Below are 23,081 nucleotides of genomic sequence, written 5' to 3' on the forward strand. Positions count from 1 at the left end.
GCTCCTAAAACATTTTTTTTTTTTTTTTTAAAGTTGCAATTGGGTGACAACTTTCACAAAACAGCCATTATGGTAAACGCTGAAAATATAGGGCTATCATGAAAACACTATAATCTCACCTATAGCAGCACCACTTGCTTCACTATAAATTAGTCTGATGTCAGTGTTTAAGAATTTGAATTAAAAACTGGTAAAAAAAAAAAAAAAAAAAAAGCTAACTTTGCCATCTTGTGGAATGAGTTTATTTCAGTGTCAGGTGATCCATGGATGCAGTTAAGCTTCAAACACATGCCTTTTGGAGTTTTATTGATGCTATTTAACTTGTTGAATTTATTGCCTATGTCAGTGGATACCTGTACTAAGACATGAGGTCACTGGCATTTCTTCTGCTATGTAAAAGTATTTTAATATTGTGAGTGGTATGGGCAAGAAGTGTAATAACCTCAAGTTTTCAAGTTTCAAGATAAAAGGGGGAAAATAAGAAGTAATCTTAATACGAAAGATGATATTCAGTATTCAAAGAGCTGAATTAGTCACTAAGAGGAAGATATACACCCAAGTGTATATTGATTATATAAAAAGAAAAAAGAAAACCTTGATAAAAGATGTACAGAGATCACATTTATTGTGTATTTAGTGCATGTCTTCATGTAGTGCATTCCTATGTTACATCATGTGTGCAACACTACAGAGCCACCAGAACATCAGTGTATGGCAGGGATTTTTAAATGTTTTCACAGTGTGGACTATAACTGTACACAGGCCCATGGACCACCAGCCTCCCATTCCTGATCACACAAACCATCTCTTTTTGCATTTGTGATCACTTAAAATCATGTGGCAACTACAGTAATTGTTTACATGGAAAAGTAATATTAAGAAAGTATTTACTGTATTTTTAGCTGTCTTTTAATAAAATTTGGCAGTTGGAATGAAAGAACCAGCACTCCATGGACTAGTGGTCCATGGACCACTGTCGTACGATTTACTAATTTACATAAAAATTGCCTAAAAACCCCTCAGGAAATGGAGTCAAATTTTGATGAATTTTGAGATGTGGGACCCCAGACATCACATAAAAAGATGGAAAGCAAAACAGAGGCTACCATCATCACTCCCTCTTAAAACCCAAACCTATACAGCAGCTGGACAGGGTACATCCTATTTTAACAAAGAAGGACTCTGAGGGAAGACCACCATCACCACACTTCCCAGGAGTGGGAGCAAAGAGGACAACTGAAAGTCTGCTACTGAGACAATTGAAAGTCTGCTACTGCTTTCATGGAGGGATGATAAGTGTTTTAGAAGGATACACTTTGGGCCCAATTCTTGATCCCATTAATGTCAGTGGCAAAACTCCTAAGACTTCAATAGGCAGCCTGGTCTTTTATCATTCTCCCTCCTCCACCATTGCTGTGGGAACTAAAATCATACTCCTCAACTTCCCAGAGCTGTCATGTGTGTCTACACAACCCCAAATGAAAAATAGTCAAGGACCCTGACCCCTGAAATACAGAATACCATTTTCACTACTATTATTTTTTTTCTGTCAGTTCCCTTCCATCTCAATTTCTTCCCAACTCTCCCCTTTGCTTCCACTGACTTTTCTGCGGGAGGAGGCGAACACAGTGCAGCCCTGCTTTTGTCGAATGGGGGAAGAATGGGAGACAGTGAGAAGCACAGGAGAGCTGTGGACAGACAGGCTGAAAAGGCCTAGAGATCCACAGTGGATCAGGCCTAATCTCTTTAATAGCAGAGGGAATTAGGCTCCTGCCCTCTTGGATTCAGTCCACCCTGCACCAGGAACGGTGCACATACAACACCCATCACAAAGCTTGGCCTCTACCCAGGTCTGGCACTGTACAGGATAGCAGGATATAGCTATGAAGGGGAGGACATCCTGCATCATGTGGGATAATTCAAAAGTATGCATAGACTAGACAGTGAAAATCCAGAACTGTTGCCAGAAACAGGAGAGGCAGTAACCCTAATTTTAACAGAGTTCTTCACTGAAGGACAGGAAGGTCCATAAAAGTCAAATCAGCTGACTTCAAATGGTTTACATCCCAAGATGGATCAGGTTATATTGATTTAAGCCCAATTTAATTTAGGCAGGTTTTAAACCACAAGAATAAGGACATTCTTAGTACATATTAATAATTAAACCAACATATACACAATTAGCAATATCCTACATAATAATAAATGCTTAATAGCTTGCTTTGGATTATCCTATACCTAGTTAATTTGTTTAAAAACAAGCTAAGTAGTTTTATCTTGCTATGTACTTTTCCTTTCTACATGTTCTCTTTAATTATCAGTCTCTGTAGTAGTTGCAGCTTTATGGATTTTAAGATCCAAATTCAACTGTATCTTCAGTTATCTTCTTGAACTCATAATTTCCTCTACCATCCATGTGCAGGTAAAACTGTGAAATGAAAAATGTACATCATCAACCAAAGACAAAAAATATTTTTATATTAGCTTTGTTTATCATAATAAATTGTATAAGCAAATAATTGTTAAAGAACAAAAACTAAAACCCTAAATCAACTGGTCAGAGGATGATCTCCTATTGCAATGCTTACCCAATTCAATTGCCTTTGAGGAATAACATTGTATGATTTTTTGGATATGTTCTGTCTCCATCTTCTGCTAGTTGGTCATACTGCTCATCACTGGGATTTGGTTTGTTGTGACAGATGTCTAATTTGCATGCATAATTATAATTATGTGTACAAATCTGGTATTTGTACACATAGTGAGTCACTTACACCAATACCTGAATTGCAGAAATGTGTGCATAAATTAGGTGTGAAATGGTATACATCAGGGTAGTTAATAGGCAGACCGTGGGCCAAACCTGGACCACCAGACACTTTTGAATGGACCCCAAAATATTTTTATTTACTTATTATTATTATTGGGGTTTTTTTTATTATTTTCTCTGGAGTCTATACCTTGACCAAGAAATGTGGACTTAGACAATTGACTTCCCTCATGTACATTTTTGCATACACAAACTAAGCATGTACTTTTTGAAAATCAGGCCCAAGTTAAAGATTTGGCTGGTCCTGGGGGACGGAAATTAGCAAAGGAGTATCCCCACAGAGCTTCAAATTTTATATATTTTCTAAGATTAAAATGATTTCTTCAATTATTAATTACAATCCTTATTTTGTCCACTTCAGGACTATAACAGATGAAATTATGAAAAAGAATTTAGGGGAGAAAAGGAATACCTTTTCTTGGGGGACAAAAGGAATACATGTATCACAGTTTTACATGTTTAAAATGTTTAACATTCCTTTACCCAAATATCTGCATGAACACTGAATTCCCCAATCCCTATCTGAACAAAATATCTCCAGATTTTATGCTCCCCCACCTACACATCCCCTCTAGGGGGTAATCATATCTTATTGTAACTGGAAGGGAAAACGTTTGCTAAAACTATTTTATAGGATTATAAAAGCCATCTGTATTTCAACTGTATCAGATTTATTTTTTATACTTATAGCAGTGTTCTCTTCATTGTACCTCAGCGCACATACACAAAATTTAAATTCCAGCCAATAATTTACTTAGTTATAGAGTAAACAAGGATTAGCCCCACAATTAAAAATACATCTTGCATTGCACAAAGGCCCTTTATAAACATGTGCATTGGCACCTTCGCCAGAAAAGTTTTACAGGATTGTTTAGCTACAGGCTCTTTTAATCAGTGTCCATAGACGAAGAAACACTAACTTTGAATATTTATATGGATAACCCTTCAGAACAGAAATGTAGGACTGTAAATTTTGTGAATCCTTCAGATACTGCTGCTGGACTATGAAAATATCATCTATGCTACTATTTTTTGAGAGGAGTGTGTCTGGTTGGAAGGCAAGACATTTGAATGCACCTGAACTCTAAGTCCATTTAATACCCACAAAAAGGCTATATACATAATCATCAACAAAAATAAAAATGACATACATCGTGGTGTTTCCACAGGGACTTTCTGTGAGAGACAGTGAAGAGTGTGATGCCAACCTATAGTAAGAAGAGAGTACAAACATTAAGTAAAACTTCACCCATAAGACAAACTCAACTAATTTCCTCGATCCCTCACACTTGGTAACATTTTAAAAGATGAAACTAAAAGCTCATACTAATAAATAGAAAAGCTTTAAGGCCTTAAATCATTTATACTATGTGTGTGTAGCCTCAATATTGCACATTTTAGAGGAAAAACAAAAGAGGTTTTAGGTTTGGTTTTTTAAACCTACTGATTTATTTAAATGTTCTGTTTTTCCTGCAGGAGCTGAAAATATCAGACTAAAAAATTCACTCCCTGTGCTTAGATGTTAGCAATGTCATAGGCTCTTGCAGAAAAAACAAATTCCTGAACTTGAGCCCTAGCAGGTAAGTAAAGGAGGAAATTATTTCCAAATATTTTGTTTTTAAATGTATTTGATTGCAAACTAAAGTGTATGATGTTAATGATTTAAGAACTTGAAGTGCTTCTTAAATGCAATGAAAAATTCACCTTTAAAATAAGCAGTAAGCAACAGTTGAAACTGTACTGAATGGTTAAGCTGTAAATGGTTAAAATAAACAGAAATGAAAGTGATAATAATTTAACCTTCTGTAAGAGTCAGCTGACAAGGGGTTTGATTTTCCAGAGGGATGCATTATCAGCCACTTTGCAACGGTAAATCCTCAAAATAGAAAGCAGTACAACCTGGCAGCCAAACGGTAAATGTACTTAAACAATGAAATAACTGCTGCTCTTTTGCAGAGAGCCCATCCAGCATCAAAATTACTACTATAAAAGGATCTTAGGGCCTGCTCCTGTTCCCACGGAGAGATCTGGATAAAGGTTTCAGTTCCTGCAGGAGTTTCTGTTTCCTTTCCAAGGACATCACTGCTCCATAGTTAAATTTAAAGCGAGTTTCCCATTATAAGCTCTATTTTCAAACCCTTCTCCCCTTCCCCAAAAAGAAATCAACCCCCTTGATATTTCTCCAACCATATGAGGGTAGAATTTTTTTTTTTTGAGAATTCTGGGGGAGGATGGGGAATAGGAAAGAAGTTAAAACTTCATGCTTTTTTAAATACTTTCTTTTCATTTACTTTTTGAAAGTTCCCCTAGTGTTGCTGGCTCCTATCTCCAAAATAGGTTCACTTACAAGTCCTTTTGTTTTGTTGGCCTTGCTGAGAAGGTTATTTTCCATAAGAAAAATATAAGATTGTTTTGGGTGTTATCTAGATTCCATTTCACATTTTAATCGAGTTTTTGGAAATTTAATATTATCGTGTCTAATATTGTTGCTGCAGTCCAGTTTTACCAATCCGTCAAGTTAACATTTTCCGAATTAGAAATTACATTCACAAAGAACAATTTAAATGCATCTCAGCCTTCTTTCTTTATCTAAAAAAACAGAAACAAAACAAAGTTACCTTCCGGCAATGACTGTAAATGTAGCCTTCTACATCAACGCTAACAGCACTTGTACATTCATCCAGAATTGCAAACTGAGGTTTATGATAAAATAACCTTGCCATCTGGAATGCAAAACAGTACACCATTTGTGAATAGAGAGCACAAGCACAATGCAAGTTTCTTCATCTTTATAATAGCATAACCTATTGTCTAAATGAGCATTTAAGAGATGAAACTATTGTAATCTATTGGAAATATAACAAACATTTTAACAAATGGTTTGAAATATTTACACAATTGCTCAAAAACTTCAGTTTTTGTGCTACCATTACCTTTCTCTCGCAAAAGGCATAAATGAAAACTATGAAGCTATTTAAAGACATTTTAGTCTGATTTCATCCCATTACTCCTAAGTGTTCAGCAGATACAGTAATATGTACACTACCATGCAATAATCAGAGACTTGAGTAATACTGAAGCACAGCGAGTTACAGCCAGTGTGCAATGAAAATTTCCTTTGCTGTCTTGTCAGTTTGTCTTCTAGCAGACAGGCAGCTCACAGTCAATATGAATACTTAATTTAAAAAATGGTAATAGTTTGTCATAGAATATAATCTTAGGTGTATGTGTAACACATAAGCAGCCTTCCACAATTATCTGGTTACTTATTAACCCAGAAATGTTGTGTATGTACTGCCATACCATCATTCTGGCTTGATTTTTGCTAGAGGAAAAAGGATGAATGCCAAAATATTTACATATATAATGATCAATGCTGTTAGTAGAAAGTCAAGTGTTCTCAACAATCACAACTAATACTGTAGTCTTAAAAGTTTTAACCAGAAATTATTGACTGAAAATTAAAAGGGGAAATAATTTTTTTTAACCATCGTTTACTGAACCTCACTGAAATTTGAACACTTTATAGTATTCTTTGTATACTTTCCAAGGGTAAGAAATATTTTACAGGTTTCAGAATAGAAGCCGTGTTAGTCTGTATCCGCAAAAAGAAAAGGAGGACTTGTGGCACCTTAGAGACTAACAAATTTATTTGAGCCATAAGCTTTTGTGAGCTACAGCTCACTTCATTGGATGCATTCCGTGGAAAATGCAGTGGGGAGATTTATATACACAGAGAACATGAAACAATGGGTGTTACCATACACACTGTAACGAGAGTGATCAGGTAAGGTGAGCTATTACCAGCAGGCGAGCTTACATAATAGAAGAGAATATGTTGATCTGATAAGAAAGCATTCAGAAATCTACATTACAATGTGAAAATAATAATGCCCACCTGTAGTAATTTAAGTTATTTTCATGAGCACTAATATTATAAAAACCTTAAATTATTTCTTTAAAGAATAAAGCAATAAAAAATTTACTGACTAGATATCATCTACGTTTCAGATTAGTTATACTAATTTACAGTATTTTCCAAGTAAGTATGAGAGAGACACGCACTGCCATCCTCTGTTTTTCTCCTCCGCTGAGCACATCCATCCAGTCCTGAACACTATCCCAGCCACTTTCACGTTCCAGGATTTGACCCAACTGAACATTATCCAAGTACTCCTTCAGCACCTTTTAGCAAAACAATAATGCTTACAGATACACCTAAACATACTTCATGTTGCAATAATTTCTCAGATTAGTATAGTATACTATAATACTATAAAATATTAAAATCACTCTATCACCCAAGATATTGGTACCAAAAATAACATTTCAAAATGTAAACAAATCTAATGTTCTTACTTGCTATACCAATAATTTAAAAAATGAATGATACTTCAGAACAAGTTTAAATGAACAGTGAAACTGTCATTAACAGACACATTACATCCTTGACATCTGCTGGCAGGTAATACTAGAGGCTATGTGATAAATGGCGAAAGTAGCAGCCCATTAATGTGGCACATTTAAAGCCACAACTGATGACCTTTGATTTGGTGAACCTTTGTATCTTACAGCCAATCAGGTTCAAAAATGGAAAAGGTGAATTAAGAGAAAAACCAAAATGCTATGAAGTCTCCCAAAGCAAAGAGCTGTAGGGAAGCCATGGTTCCATCAACATTTGCTGTTTGGATCTACATGGGGGGGAAAAACCCTCTGAAAAAAACTGCAGGAGGAGTCCGCAGGTAATAGACTTGGGTTTCTCTATCATTTAACAAATTTAGAGTATAAATAACCCCACACTACAAAGAATCAGGAAAAGTAATGGCTGCAAATAAAGGTTATTGAGGAGAATGTCTCTTTTACCTGGTCAGATATCCCCTTCTTCCTCTGGTCTTCTACAGTATCTGGATATATTACTTGGTCTCTGAGGGTTCCTAGCGTCATATATGGTCTCTGGGATTAAATTACAAATTATTACAGCATTACAGACCTGTGTAACAGTCATCAAATAAAGAGGTAACAAAAAATACAAATATCAATTACTATGGTACTTTGCTTTACCTGAGGAACATAGAAAAGCTTTCCTCTCTCAGGCTTGGTTAGACATCCACCAAACAGAGGCCACAACTGCAACAAGAAAACAAAAGTCATAGAAAGAAAATTTCTCTTAAAAAATTAGGGTGGGGGCTTGTGTGTTTTTTAAAATGATAAATTTCATTTTAGTATTTCCTTACCTCACCAAGAACACGGAAAAGTGAACTCTTCCCACATCCGTTTGGCCCACAAATCAGAACATTTGCACCAGACTGAACCTAAAATACATGTCAACACATTAAACAATAGGAAAATAATTTGAAAATCTATACTAATGTAGAGATGCCAGTATCCCCATAATTAGACTGGAAGCCATCCTTTGCACAATAAGTCCAATTTTGACACACATCCACCAATATTAAAATGTAGCCTAAACTAAATCAGTCTATCTGATGATACAGTAAAATTATTGCATAGTTTTTTTTAAAAAGCAAACTGAATAAAAATAATTTTGGAAATACTTGTGTTAAAAATCAGGTTTTAATTATTGGAAAGTTTTCTGATTTTTTGAGGGGGGGGTGCTAATCGACCTACAAGAAGCTTAGTTTAGAAACTTCAAGTTTCTTTTATTTGATTGGCTTCAATGAGCGCTAGTAAGCGACTACTTGATGAGAGTTTCCTGAATTAATAGCAGAGCTGGTTTGAAAATTGATTAAAACACTGAGATAAAATGGAAATGAAATTTTTTTTTTTATGAATTTGTCTTTTCTGTTCTGACCACCTCTAGTTAATAGTGCGAAAATTGTATATAATTAGACTATTTGTTAAACCTGTATGGGTCACCATGTGAAAATTATAATCCCTGCACAGCCCTATAAAATCCAGACCATGACTTCACAAGACCTCAAAACTGGAGTAAGCCTCTTCATGTGCCATGATGGAGGGGTCGGGGGACTGCATGCAGTTTGGTCTGGTACGGGGGAGTTGAGTGAGAAAGCCACATTGGAGGAAGAGCAGAAAACGTTGCTGAAAAGTTTTGTGTTTGATTGGAAGGAGTAGATTGGCAAGACAGTGAAGGAGGAGGGAGAGAAGGAAAGTATCATCTTGCTTTTGTAAAATCCCTTCCCTACTTTTGTCTGCAGGTTGCCTGCTTGGAAGACTAGCATTTCAGGGCTGGGATCATATTGCCTTGACTGCCTTTAGCACACATAATAAAGGTAGGCACTATATAATAATGTCAAGATTCAGGGCAAATCACTAAAGTTTAAAATTTAAATGGTCCAGCCTGTTATGACACTTGTGAGATTAAGCATAGATACATAATCATCTTGTTTATCAAGCATTATCTACCAGTCTAACAAGCATCCTTAATTTAAACATCAAATGTACCCCACGAGCAAATGTACCCCAAGATTTAACAATTTTAAGAACTTAAAAGACTAGATCTCACAGGCAAAGTTAAGGATACCCTGTAAAAATACAATATGAAATTCAATTTCCTAGCTTTATGATTTTTTTTTTAAATTCTTTTAAGGCATATCCACTGAAGTTACAGATTCTTATTTTTAACGGTAACTCAAACTTTATTTTGGGGGAGGGGGGGCGGGGGCGACCTTGAATTTACCTACGATGTTGATGGGCAATTTAAAAGGAACTTATAGGATTAAAATGCCTTATTTTTATTCAAACTTTTTAGTTAAAGATATTTCAAAATTACAAGATGCCATAACGACATTCTAGAAAGCAAAAGAATATAATCAGGTCTTCAGGAATAGAATATAAAATTAGTATAATTGTTATAATGGGATTTTACTTTTCCTGCTTTATGTCATAACTGGAACAAAAGCATCAGATGAAACTGGGTACTGACTATTCTACTTAACTAATTGTACACCTATGGCATTGCAATTTTGTTTTCTAGAATGACGAATTTTTTACTATAAATCGATCGTTACAATCGAACACAGGAAAAACCTTCCAGTGCCACCTGTTGGACATGCTGTATAAAAACAGCAAGAGGAAAACTGCAAACTGTGGTACATCTGAGCTGACACAATCCATCTTACACCACATAATTTACACTCTATTATTTCAATTGTTGGCACAAACAGGTTTTTATCATAAAGAACACTTCAATTAAGCAGACTAATATCCAGTAACACTTTCTTTTCATATTCTTTCTCCCTCTACCACTCCATAACTTGTTTTCTCATTTCTTTACATCTTAGGTTAAATTATTCATGCTATTGTGAGTAAACTTCTGCTATATATTTGTTGATGCAGGAATGCTAGGATAAGGAAAAGATCAGTAATTTCTACTCATATTTACATAAGTGGAATGCTTTCAACTAGTTTAGACCAAAAATGTGTGTTTGGGTAGAAAAGAGGAGAACGCTTTTAAATATAATGAAAACATTTCTATTTACAAATAGATTTACAAACATTTACTCCTTCCTACTCATGTAGATTTTCTCAAAAAATTACTGTATGTATTCATCATTTTTGTACGTTTTGTGTCAGATAAAGTGGTGTAGCACTGGTATTTGAACAAGTCCCATATAAATTCCCAAAGATAGGTAAAATTGCTGGTTTTCTAAAACTATAAAAGTTGAAATACACACAGACACTTCAAGACAAGTTTTGTGAGTGTGCACTACCACAACATCATGCTAGTGCTAGAGAGCCCAAAGTGAAATAGTTGTTAAGTTTCAGTGCCAATGCCAAGCAAAAAATGTTAAAAAGTGGTATACATATAAAGAAAGCATTAACTGTGAAAAGGGAATACAATTTTGAAAAAATCCATTTTAATAGCCCAATATCTCATTAACCGAGTTAATTAACAAAATATGATGACCACACTGACAGTATCCCTATCCTACACACATCTTTTGTTCTTATTCTTGATTGTTTTCTTTGTTCATAACAGAATAAGTTTGTGGGAAACAGTCACCTTCATTTTTGAAGTGTTACATGAAGATTTATATCTTAGAACTTACCTCAAAATTAAGGTCTCGAATCAAAATGTCTCCATTAGGCGTTGCTAATGGAACATGATCAAACCTATGGGTAAAATTGACACATTACTACTACTATGATGTATAGTTCTTTACCAACTGGTCAACTCTGTGGAAGAACAGGATACTAGAACACAGGCAGGTGCTATGAAGGTACAGAGTTGCATGTGGCCAGAGCTGGACTGCTTCTTGGATTTTTTTTTTTTTTTTTTTTTAATTTAAAGAAGAGTAGGAGGTATCTTGACAAACATTAACTGAAAGCTTCTTCCTGGCATTTATAGCAAGACTTGGCTAAAAGGGTTGTAAAAGTCTAAAAGGCGCTAAAAGGGTTGTAAAAAAAGTCAAGGACAACTATATAGGCAAGCCATAGCTGTCAAGTGCCTCAAAGATGAAGTGGCTTGAAATGTATATGGAGAATGTTGGAAAGCCAATGCAGAAATTCTAGTAAGAGATGTAGTTTAACTGATAGGAAGTATAATGATCTGGGTAGTCATGTTCTAGGGGACAGCAGGACAGGTCAGAAGGGAGATTGATTCTGGAGAACCGGTAGTATCAGTTGTCCACAGTAGAGAGTACTAAGGTTGTAGAATGCCTTATGCAGTGAGGATTGTGCGAAAAATTCTGTAGACATTGTACAGAAGGAAATGGATATAAAATATCGTTATATATAATGAACTGTATTAAAAATAGTGATATAAGGCAAGACTAAAAAGCAGGTTTATATTTTCTATACATTACACTTTCTATACATACTTGATAAGATTATCAGTGTTGATAATTTCTCCAGCCCCAGGTATCAAGGGAATAGTTTGGGTTCTATCTCCATCTTAAATTTTAAAAAAAGATAAACAAGTATTAGAGACTAGATTTATGTCTGCCAAGGTGAGAGTATTGTGCATTAAACTTCTGTCATAATTACCTCTCTCTTGTTGTGATATCATAGTCCGCTGATATCTGCCCCTGTTCAAGTCCTTCAGTACCTGCATTAATTCTGTAATTCGAGCTGTGAAGCTAAAATAAGGATGCATTAAGAATTAATCTTCAGAAACATTAAGGATTTTATTGTTACGCACAAAAATAAACTTCTAATAAGTACCCTAAACTGTCAAAATTAAAATCATAATAAGGAAGAACTGTAATCACATTTTTGCAGTGTGATTGGGATACAGTACTTTCTGAATGCAAGCTGTTTCAAAACATGCGTGTTTATTTTTTGTTGTATGTCTTGGGCTCATTACCTCAAGCACCGGATACTGCAAAACTCTGGAATATAATCAGTTTTGCTCTAGAACTGCATTAAAAGCTTCCTAATTCCAATAAAGAAATCTTCTACCCTCTGCAGTTTACCAAGATGGCGCTTAAAATGGTGAAATATTTAACACTTTAGAAAGTTAAGCTTGAATGTAAAACTTTCATATTAAAATATTCTCCCAACAACATTACATTAAGATGGAAAATGGTTTACTTACATACTGCCCATCACTGCTGATCTCACATTCAAAACATCTGCCAACCACTAATAGACTCAGAAATTACCAATGTAATTGAAAACATTAATTTTCCCTAATATTCTCACAGTAAGATGTTTATTAATGTCTATATTTTTGCTGCACTGTGCAAAATGAGTGCACGTTTGTTTTGTTTTAAACTACAATCCATTTATAAATAACAGCTATGGAGTACAGGAACTACATATATCTAAAATAAAATAGTTTTAAGCAGCTGTGAACACCAGTTATCAATCTTACCCAGCCAATCTGGTCATTTCACGACCTGCCAGGACTATTCTGCCCAGAGCTTGAGACATTCTCAACAACATTCTTCCACTTTGGTAGTAATCCTTAAATAGCAAAATACAACTATGTTTACTTATGTGAACTAACAAAATTCAAGCAATTACTATATTTTACTTATTTCTATTCTGCATTACTTACCTCCAAGAGTTCTGAATGGGTACTCTTTTGATGGCGAGGATGAGCTAGGTTCAGAAACGGACGACTAACGACCAGGTAACCAACCACAGTAGCTAGGTCTGCAATATTTAAAAGTAAATGTTTTCTAGCAAGAAAAGTTAAATCAGAACATAAAATGAACACATATTAAAATATTTGTAACACCACTTGTACTATAAAAAACAGTCCACTAGCATTGGGAAAACACTTACATTTGGCAATGATAGTATCTATGAATCCCATAGAAAACCGAAACAAGATGAAATTATGCAAATGTTCCACCTGGAAAAAAAACAATACATATGAAAAAATGTAGCACACACAAATATTTGCCATGCGCCCTGCAATTACAATAGAGAAGCAAATTTAATTCTAAAAAAATAATTTATTTTGCAGTAAATCAAAGAGGCCCCAATAAAGATTGTGACCTAATTGTGTTAGGCACTGAGCAAATCCAGATAGACAGAGTCCCTACCCTGCAAGTGCTTACAATGTAATCTGAAAGAACACACAAACAACTGAACAGTAAATAAGAGGAAAGTTTGGAAGTGATGCAAAGAAAGGACCTGGGTTGTGAAATAAAGGTCACTGTTAGATAGATTAGCTATAATTTCAAATAATCAGGAAATGAAAAAATATTAAATAAAATCAACTAATCCTAACTGCTAAAACATCTAGCTATAACTGGTTCACCTTTTTGGAGGTGTCACAACAGAAGTGGGTCTGGTGGAGGCATTTGATGAAAAAAGACTAATAGTTTCACAAACTAATTCAAGGAGGATGTACCACTTAAGAGGAAGAATGGAAAAAAGTGTGGAGATGTTTATAGGAGAAGTGGACAGAGATATTAAAATCTCATGTCACTGGCAGAACAAAGATGACAAAGACAGCAAGAAACAAAAGTGGATAGGTAATGGAACAAGAGTTGAAGAACCTTCAAGGTGAGGACGTATAGTCTGAATTTTGGTCTTATGGGAAACAAAATTAGTGAATGGATTCAAAGACTGGGCGGTTGTTCGCACAGTCAGAACGACAGGCCAGAAAGAGTCGTAGTGACAGTTTTTAAATGGGCCCAAGTGAGGTAAGATGGGTGTCAAAAAGGTCCAAAGGGGGTGTGCGTGTGTGTGTCACAGTAATCAAGATGGGAGATGAGGGCCTAATCAAGAATTTTAGGGAAAAAATTAAATTATGAACTTTTGCCAGCGTGTGGACCCCTCATGCATTTCTGTATGGCCAATTAAAGTCCACAGCTTTCAGTTCTTCCCTCATATTTCCCACTTGATCCTATTCCTTTGCTGAATACACCACCTATCATTCTTTATGGAATATGAGATGCATGTTCTCTCTCAAAACTGGCATTGCAGCCACTCAATTAACTAACAGGGGCTACTACAGAGGTTAGTTAGCACGTCATCTTTTCATTAGGGTCCAAAATAGCACATTCCTCAAGACTGCTCCAAAACCTGCCATCTTCTGTATGACACTAGTGAGACTGCAGCGTAGTTGTAACTACGTTGGTCCCAGGATATTAGAGAAACAAGGTAGGTGGGGTAATATCTTTTACAGGACCCGAAAAGCTCTGTGTTGCTTCAAAGTTTGTCTCTTACCAACAGAAGTTGGTCCAATTAAAAAATATTACCTCACGCACCTTGCCTCACTAGTGAGATCATCATTCACTTGGCCAGTAGCAGTCTTGCAAGTTTACATACTGTGTGCTAAAACTAATTTATGTAGTAAATTACACACACACACACACACCCCACTAAAGTGCTGGCACATATCAGTGGTTTCAGGGTACACTACCTTTCAAGAAGTTTAGAGTTTAATAAAACATTAGAAATCCAAGAAATTTAGAGTTAAATTTCTAAGGGTATCTCTACACACGGATTAAAAACATCAAAAGGATTGTCCATTGCAAACTTAGAGAAATGTAAAACTCATGGCTGAGCAACAAGGCAGATGAGATTTAGTCCTATGCAGACACAAATGATATGAAGAACCTCTATGATACTCTGAGGACAATCTATGGGCCTAGGTCATCAGGAACATCTCCAATACTGAGTGCCAATGGCGCCACACTGCTCATTGTGAAAGAAAAGCTACTGGAAAGGTGGGCAGAACATTTTAACAATATCCTCAATCAACAATCACCTATTAGTGAGGAGGCAATTGACTGGTAGCTCCCGACTGATATCAACCTCTCTTGCTGATCCCCCAACGCTGATCTGAAACTGCAAAAGCGACCTGCTATCAACTGGTAAAGTACCTGGTGCAGATGCTATACTAGCAGAAGTCTGCTATATTAGCAGAGACTTCCACGTGACTCTGAAATTGACTGAAGGTTTCCAGTCAACATGATCTCAAAGAACTATATCTCAGGAGTACAAGGATCTATCCATCATCCACTTGTACAAGTGGAAAGACAACAGACAATCTTGCAGCAACTATCAGGGCACCTCCTTGTTGTCCACAGCTGGCAAAATTCTCGCCAGAATTTTTGTGCAACACATTGAACCAAGGGCTCCTGCCTGAGAGTCAATGTAGCTTCAGGAAAGGTCACAGGACCACAGATATGGTGTTTGCAGCTCATCAACTTCAGGAGAAATGCCTGGAACAGAACTCCAACCTGTATATGACTTTCACGGCTCTGACAAAAGCATTTGATACGGTCAGTCGGGAGGGCCTTTGGAAGATCATGGCAAAATTCAGTTGCCCAGAGAAATTCATCACAATGGTTCAGCAATTCCATAATGGCATGCTCACTTCCATTATGGACTGTTGACAGTGAGTCATCTGAACCATTCCCAGTCACCAATCGAGTGAACCAGGGCTGTGTGCTTGCCCCAACTCTCTTTAGTATGATATTTTCTGCCATGCTTACAGATGCCTTTCGTGACTGTGACACCAGGATTGGCATCAGATACCATCAATCTGAGGAGACTACAGGCAAAGACGAAGGTACAGGAAATGACTGTTTGTAACCTTCCTGTTTGCTGATGATTGTTCCCTGAATGCCAAATCTGAGTCTGACATGTAGCAGGGTATAGACTATTTCTCTTCCGCTTGTGACAATTTTGGTCTCACAAGAAATATCAAGACGACAGAAGTGATGTACCAGCCTGCACCACAAAAGCATTATGTAGAGCCTATTATCACAGTGAATGGTCAAATCCTCCAGGCAGTGGAAAAGTTCACCTCTCTCAGCAGTACACAGTCACGTGCAGTTCACATCAATGGATGAAACGAACACCAGAATTGCCAAAGCAATTTGCCTTTGGCAGACTACATACAAATGTGTGGGAGCGCAGAGGCATTTGTCAACAAACAAAACTGAAGGTCTACAAAGCCATTGTGTTGCCAACTTTGATGTATGCATGAGAAACCTAGACGGTGTACAGATGCCATGCTATGAAGCCGAATCACTTTCACATGGGTTGTCTGAAGAAACTAATGAGGATAAGATGGCTAGACAAGGTTCCAGACACTGAGGTTCTCCTGTGAGCAGACATTCCAAGCATCCGTACTCTGTTGATGAAGTCACAGATAAGATGGGCAGGCCAAGTCACCAGAATGTCAGATGAGCGACTGCCAAAGATGATCTTTTATGGTGAGCTAAAGGAGAGAAAGCGCTCTCAGGGAGACCAGAAGAAACTTTTTAAAGACAGGGAGTCTAGTTATCCTTTGAGGTGTTTCAACACTGATCCAGAGTTATGGGAAGATCTTGCTAATGATTGTTCTACCTGGCAAAATGTCATCCATACTGGAGCTACAGTCTGTAAGCAGAGAACTACTGAGATAGAGCAGAAGCACCAGCAGCGTAAATCTCACACCAGCAGCATGTCTGCTGTTAATCAAGTAACCCATAGCAGCATCTCTTGTTCAGTGTGTCACAAACTGTTCAAAGCTCAAATTGGCCTGATCAATCACTCATGTGTTCACAAAAACGAAATCAATCAGTGACGTAATGGTTATCTTCGAACTTGAAGAATGAGCAACACCTTCACCTTTTAAGAAGTTCAGAGTTTAACAAAAAATTCATTAGAAATCCAGGAAATTTAGAGTTAAATTTCTAAGAGTATATCTACACAGGAATTAAAAACCAACTGCTGGCCTGGGTCGTATGACTTGGGCTCGCAGGGCATGGGCTCTGGGGTTGAAAAAATCACTGTGTGCACGGTCAAGCTTGGGCAGAAGCCTGAGCTGTAGGACCCTCCACCCTTGCAGGGTACCAGAACTCAGGCTCCAGCCCAAGCCTGAATATCTACACAGCAATATTTAGCCCCACAACCCGAGTCAGCTGACCCTGCCAGCAGTGGCTGTGCTGGTCTTTTATCCCTGTGTAGACGTACTTTAAGAAGCTACGATTAATTTGGTGCATATGTGCCGGACTGTTTGCAGTAAGATTTCTCCCCCTCACAATACAGTTTTCAGCTGAAGGAAGGATTGAGGCAAAAACAAAAAGACTAGCACAAATTCAGCATTATGAACCACCATAACAATATTCCTTAGAATTTGGTTAAGTGAAAATTTAGCATTTAAGCTATAATCAAGTATTTTATGCTCTCTTACCAGTTTATGAAAGGTTTTATGAATCGTCTGTTTTTCCCTTAAATTCCCATTATAAAAAGCAATTTCTTCACTAAAAAAAAAAAGACAATTCATTTAATTTTTAATATAGACAATCCTTGCAGAGCGACCAGCCTGAAAAAGTTAGCTATAAAAATGAAGCTCTAATAAAAGACATTATTTTAATTACCTTCTCACCAAAGATGAGTTTATAATATTACCACAAGACAACTGTAGGACAGAGCTTTATAGTATCTCAACTACAGTTTGCCTTTTAAAATGAGTAAATAATGGATATAGGAGTCATTAAATAATTAGTCCACATAGAAATATAAACATTTTCCTCAAAATTAATTCACTACGTTTTTAGAATTTACTTGAGTAAGTACCTTGCAATACTACAAAGACTTCATTTATTCAACAAATAAATCCATACCTGTTTGTAATGAGCCGTGAATTGACAAATCTGTACTCCCCTTCATATTTTTGTTCAGCAATCGTCATCCTGCCAATGGGTCTCCTTAGACGTGTAAGGAAAAAGCCTGAAACTATCAAGTAGGCCATCATGGTAGCTGGACCCTGTGAATATTAAAGAAAAAGATAGGACTATAAAAAACTCTAGAACTAAGGAGCTGCAAACTTGTAACTTCTGTAGGTCAAGCACACTGGACCCACCAGAGGCTCCTTGCATCCCTCTATTCCTCCTGCCACCAAGCTCCCTGTGTGCCACCCTCCCCGGCCCCTCTATTTCAGGAACTCTGTCCCCCTACCCACTATACCACTGTCTCCCACATTCCTCCCACTTCCTACATTCCTGGTGCTCATTTCTTCCCTCCGCTTTCCCCTCTCCAGATCCCTGCTTCTATGCCCCCCCACCCCCGTGTGTGTGTTAGGGGGAGCACTTCCCCCTATGATCACCAAGTCCAGTGCCCTCCAGGTGCCTGCTTCCCCTACTACCACCAGCACCCCAGTCCTCTGAGTCCCTGCTTCCTCCCCTTCCACCGCTCTACCCCTCCAGTCCCTGCTGCTTCCCCCCTACCCTCACACTCTTGCCCCATCCACACTTGATCCCCATTCTACCTCCCCGCTCCCTCCCCCCACCCCCGGCCATACACACAGTTATTCCCCCACCCATCCTCAGGTCTCTGATTCCCACCGTATAATCCTTCCCTTTAAAAGTCTCTTATTTCTGGTGCAATCCAGACTTCATGCACTGTTCCCACACAGCAAATTAAGCTGCTGCTGCTCTGATGTATGTAGGCAGCAGCCGTGGGTGGCAGAGAGATTAGTCTGGGGGCCCTGATATTCCTGAAAATCAAGGAATAGTATTCCAATTTGCACCAATTCCAATTCGTGCCATAGATTTCTATAACATTCCATGGAATTTTGTAATTGATCGGACACAGCATTCCAAAGTTATAGCATTGCAGATGAATGCCATCAAGTGTTGGACCTTGCTTCACTCAGCCAAAACGGATAAGCATTTCTTTAAGCAATAATTTTACAACTTCAAAATCTTTGAAAAAATAGTATAAGTCATGCCATCACAATGAAGAAGGATTAAAGTCTGATTTCAATTCAAAGCTAGAACCTGGACATTTTAAAAAGGTGCTTATGTAACATGTTAAACTTTCAGCGTCAAAAGATTTGCCACTTAACTAGCTTGCTTACCCTTCTTCCAAACCTAACAATGCACACAATGGTTACTTGCTGCTGGAAACTGAACATTTTTGTACATTTTTGTTAACGTACAAAGTCTGTAAGATTGGAAAATACTTACTAATTTACTAATTTAACAGACTTTTAATTTTAGGTTACGACATTATGAGTGTAAATTAATATCTCATTAAAAGGTGACAGGGCCAGAAAGAGTTAATTAACTCACAGATTGACCTGAACCATAGCCAAACTTTAAAGGAGGTTAGGAAGATATGTAAATGATTAGAGCTTTGAAATGTAAGTCTGCATTGTTAGAGATAGAAGGGTAGATGTTTGTTCAGGTCTTGTGATGTAAGCAAACAAGTCTTGTCTATTGCTATAGCTTTGGTTTTTTTAACGTTTAGGAAGACACTTGAGCGAAATAGTATTATAGTCTATATGTCTATATGTCTCTTTGAAGGTTGTGGTAACCTGTAGCTGAACTGTTTAATGGATAAGTTACCCTGTGCTAAATGCCATGATGTTTAGGAGAAGGAAAGTTAAGCCTGTTTTTCAGGCCAAAAGGCTGCTGGAAATGTATAAAAACCCTGGGACCCGATCCTTCTTCATCTCAGATCTGTTTTGGGTTTCAAGAGGGGGAAACCTTAAAGCCATAAAGATTGAGATCCCCAGTCACTGACTGGAGTCGCCCTGAATATGGACATTGGACTATAACCTATGGACTATTTCTAAAAGGACTTCTGGCAACTACAAGCTCATCTCTGCTATGTATCTGAACCTCAAGAACTGAATTCAAGTCTGTATGTATATTGATCTTTTAACAAAGACTCTCTCTTTTCTTTTTTTAATAAATTTTAGCTTAGTTAATAAGAATTGGCTATAATCGCGTATTTTGGGTAAGATCTAAGTTATACACCCCTACCCTGATATAACGTGACCCGATATAACACGAATTTGGATATAACGCAGTAATACAGCGCTCTGGGGGCCGGGGTGTGCACTCTGGCGGATCAGTGCGTCAGCGTGTCTGAGCGGCATGTTAAGGGTGCCAGGCCAGGGCCGAGGGGTTGGATAAGGGCAGAGGGTCTCGGGGGTGGGGTGGGGATGGGGGTGGGGGTCAGGGGACAGGGAGCAAGGGGGGTTGGATGTTTTGGAGGCAGGGTGGTCAGGGGATGGGGGCGTTGGATAGGGCGTGGGAGTCCTGGGGGGCCTGTCAGGGGGCAGGGGTGTGGATAGGGGTCGGGGCAGTCAGGGGACAGGGAGCCGGAGGGGGGTGGGGGGTGGGGTTTGGATTGGTTGGGGGTTCTGAGCGGTCAGTCAGGGGGTGGGAAGTGACTATTAATAACGGAAATGCTTGAGGCCAAAGCAAGTTCGATATAACGCAGTTTCACCAATAACGTGGTAAGATTTTTTTGGCTCCCGAGGACTACGTTATATCGGGGTAGAGGTGTAACTGGACCTGGGTGTGTCACTGATCCTTTGGGATTGGAAGAACCTTTTCTTTTATATGATGAGATAAGATTTTCAGTAATCATCATCATATCCGACTGTGTGTCCTGAAGGAGGCTTGAGGCTGGGTACTTTAAGGGAACTGCGTTGTTTGCACTTCTCAGTAACCAGTGAGTAACCAGTAACTATAGAAGCTGTTTTGTGCTGGCTTGGTATATCTAAGTATTGAAATATCCACCAGCTTTTGGGGTTTGTCTGCCCCGTTTTGTTTGCAGTTCACCCTAATTGAGTGACCTCAGCTGGTTCCCACGGGCAGCATCGTCACATAGGTTTACTACAACTTTAGCACCACTAAAACAGTTACCCTAAACAAAGAAAAAACTTTCATTTCCTTCATATAGCAAAAGTACAGTACACAGCATTCCCTGTTAACAAGGCAACATTGAAAGCAGTTGCATAGTGGAATCCAAGATGATATCATTTGCTATTCTAAATACAGAGAAATATATGTGCTCTCTCAGATGTAACTGAGAAGAAACTCTCCTACTAGAAACTTGAGACTATCACATGTTCTACAATTCTGAAGTTTAATAATTATGCAGGTCACCTGTAGTTTCTAAGACAACCCCATACATTCCTCCCTCTTGAGGCACAGACATAGACCCTACTATGAATTCTCTGGTGCAGTCTTCAATGTGAAATTATGGGAAATCAGTAAGCAACATTTATCCAGGGGAAAAGAGTGTGATGTGTGCTGAAGGAGTACTCCTTGAAAGAAAATTAGGCTCCCACTGTAAAGTATAACTTCTTTTATCTTTCTACAACTCATGAACAGAGGTAAGACTAGCAAATAGTAATGAAGCAAGAATTAGACACAAAACGTCTGTATGAGGATTTTTTTTCCCCCTGAGAAGATAAAGCAAATAATTTAAAAAAGAGCTTGTACTGACTCTTAAATTTTATATTAAGTCTAAGATGTTGCTTCTCACATTTCTGTCTTCTGTCCCAAATCCTGTACAACAAACAGCTCCCCTTTGGTGTAGTAGGTTTTATAGAGATAGGAAATATGTTTTTGTAGAGTGTAAACAACTGTGGTACAAGACATAATCCAGCTAGAAAAGGTACTGCACAACTGATAAAAGCCTTTTGTACAACTGATGAAAGGAAACTAAGAACCTGCAGGTCTTTCTAGAAGTCATCTGTTCTCTTGAAAGTCTCCAAATTCTCAGATATCAGTTTTTTTATTTTGTTTCCTTCAAAATAGTGAGCTTTTATGGCACTTCATAACTAGTATGAAAACAGATGTCCATTTTTTGAAAGAATACAGTATATTTAAAAGTAGCTAAGTATGATTTTCATCGATCTCCAAATGGATATAATAGCCAAGACACAAAGATTTCAAGCATCGTACACTTTTTTTTAAAATAGATTTACCTGAGCTCCTATGGCATTTGTCAGCTTGAAGATATACAAAACTATATCCAAAAATGGCTGCAACAGAAAAAAGTTAGTATTAGAAGACACAGAAGAAAACATGGATATAAAGAGTCAAATAATCAGATTTTGTAGCATATGAATCGGGTACATACTTCAGTTAACATAACTTTATAAAAGTTTACATTCCATAATTAAACAAAATGCTGAAACAAAAAGCAACATTCCAGACAGCCTGATAATTTAGGCTACATATTTTGCTCAGCAATTGAAAATGGCATCATGTGTGCTTAATACTAATCGTCACACACCCTGCAGAGTACATTAAAAAAATTATACCTCCCAATTTGATTTAAGCTTGTTAAACTGAAAAACACAGGGCTAAAGCCTAGCCTTTCTAGAAACAATCATGCAGAGTGGGGATGGTCTGGAATGAGGAGTGACAGCATACAGCTGGCCATGCATATGGCACAAGGGACATTCAACTTTAAAGGGCAGGATGACACCAGATTGTCATGACACTCCTGATGCAGTTTATCACTTCTCTGAGTTGCAGCAACTCAACTGCAATTTTGGATGCTAGTTACTACATACTAGACTGGCCCTTAATCTGAAAGCCCTCCCTTTTGGAGATGTAGTTCACATCCCCAGCATACTAGCTAGATGTATCGCCTAACACATTTGTGCTCTCTGAATTCATCCTGGCTGGCTGCTTGCACAAGCATAAAATGGTCTCCCTGGCACAGTAATATACCAGACGGAAGGATTTCACCCTTGTGAGGTGTGTCCTAATGGTGGTCAGACAGTTGTTATGGGAGATAGAAGCCAAACTGAAAGGGGTTATTTGTTGATCAAAATATGTTAAAAAAAATTTTTTTACTAACTTATGGCAATTTAAAACATTACAAATACTATAAGTTGATCTAACTGATGGGTGGCTTTGTTTGTTTGTTTTTTAATGGATCACAGGTATTGAGTTGTGAAAACAAGAACTTAAAAAATGTAACTTCCAACAGGTTTCCAATGTACGTTAGAACACTATGGGGGAAAAGTCACTGTTTTCTCATAATGATGTTCTGATTTATTTTATTAATATTCATCTTTAACACCTAAATGAAAGCTATAGAGTTTTTCTAATCTCAC

The 23,081-nt window shown here is 37.6% G+C and overlaps 1 protein-coding gene across 5 annotated transcripts in view; it reads right to left on the bottom strand.

The window, feature by feature from the left end:
- Positions 1 to 601: 601 nt before the first annotated feature.
- The window catches only part of ABCD3 (ATP binding cassette subfamily D member 3), a 68,984-nt gene continuing 46,504 nt past the window's right edge, over positions 602 to 23,081 (bottom strand). For 3 of the 5 annotated variants that reach the window (XM_037906532.2, XM_037906534.2, XM_027827515.3), the window contains 16 exons: positions 21,939 to 21,995; positions 17,833 to 17,975; positions 17,400 to 17,469; positions 13,043 to 13,112; positions 12,813 to 12,910; positions 12,627 to 12,718; positions 11,798 to 11,889; positions 11,632 to 11,704; positions 10,861 to 10,924; positions 8,065 to 8,142; positions 7,892 to 7,957; positions 7,694 to 7,783; positions 6,896 to 7,015; positions 5,449 to 5,553; positions 3,982 to 4,038; positions 602 to 2,428 (listed from right to left, as the gene is read on the bottom strand). In XM_037906532.2, the coding sequence (XP_037762460.1) occupies positions 2,351 to 2,428; positions 3,982 to 4,038; positions 5,449 to 5,553; positions 6,896 to 7,015; positions 7,694 to 7,783; positions 7,892 to 7,957; positions 8,065 to 8,142; positions 10,861 to 10,924; positions 11,632 to 11,704; positions 11,798 to 11,889; positions 12,627 to 12,718; positions 12,813 to 12,910; positions 13,043 to 13,112; positions 17,400 to 17,469; positions 17,833 to 17,975; positions 21,939 to 21,995 (1,353 nt within the window). In that variant the 3' untranslated portion in view covers positions 602 to 2,350. Of the gene's footprint in view, positions 2,429 to 3,981; positions 4,039 to 5,448; positions 5,554 to 6,895; positions 7,016 to 7,693; positions 7,784 to 7,891; positions 7,958 to 8,064; positions 8,143 to 10,860; positions 10,925 to 11,631; positions 11,705 to 11,797; positions 11,890 to 12,626; positions 12,719 to 12,812; positions 12,911 to 13,042; positions 13,113 to 17,399; positions 17,470 to 17,832; positions 17,976 to 21,938; positions 21,996 to 23,081 lie in introns of those variants that run through there. The other 2 variants (XM_037906533.2, XR_005226456.2) reach the window with 2 other exon arrangements.

This window comes from Chelonia mydas, chromosome 8, assembly GCF_015237465.2.
Source record: "Chelonia mydas isolate rCheMyd1 chromosome 8, rCheMyd1.pri.v2, whole genome shotgun sequence".
Taxonomy (NCBI): Eukaryota; Metazoa; Chordata; order Testudines; family Cheloniidae; genus Chelonia; species Chelonia mydas.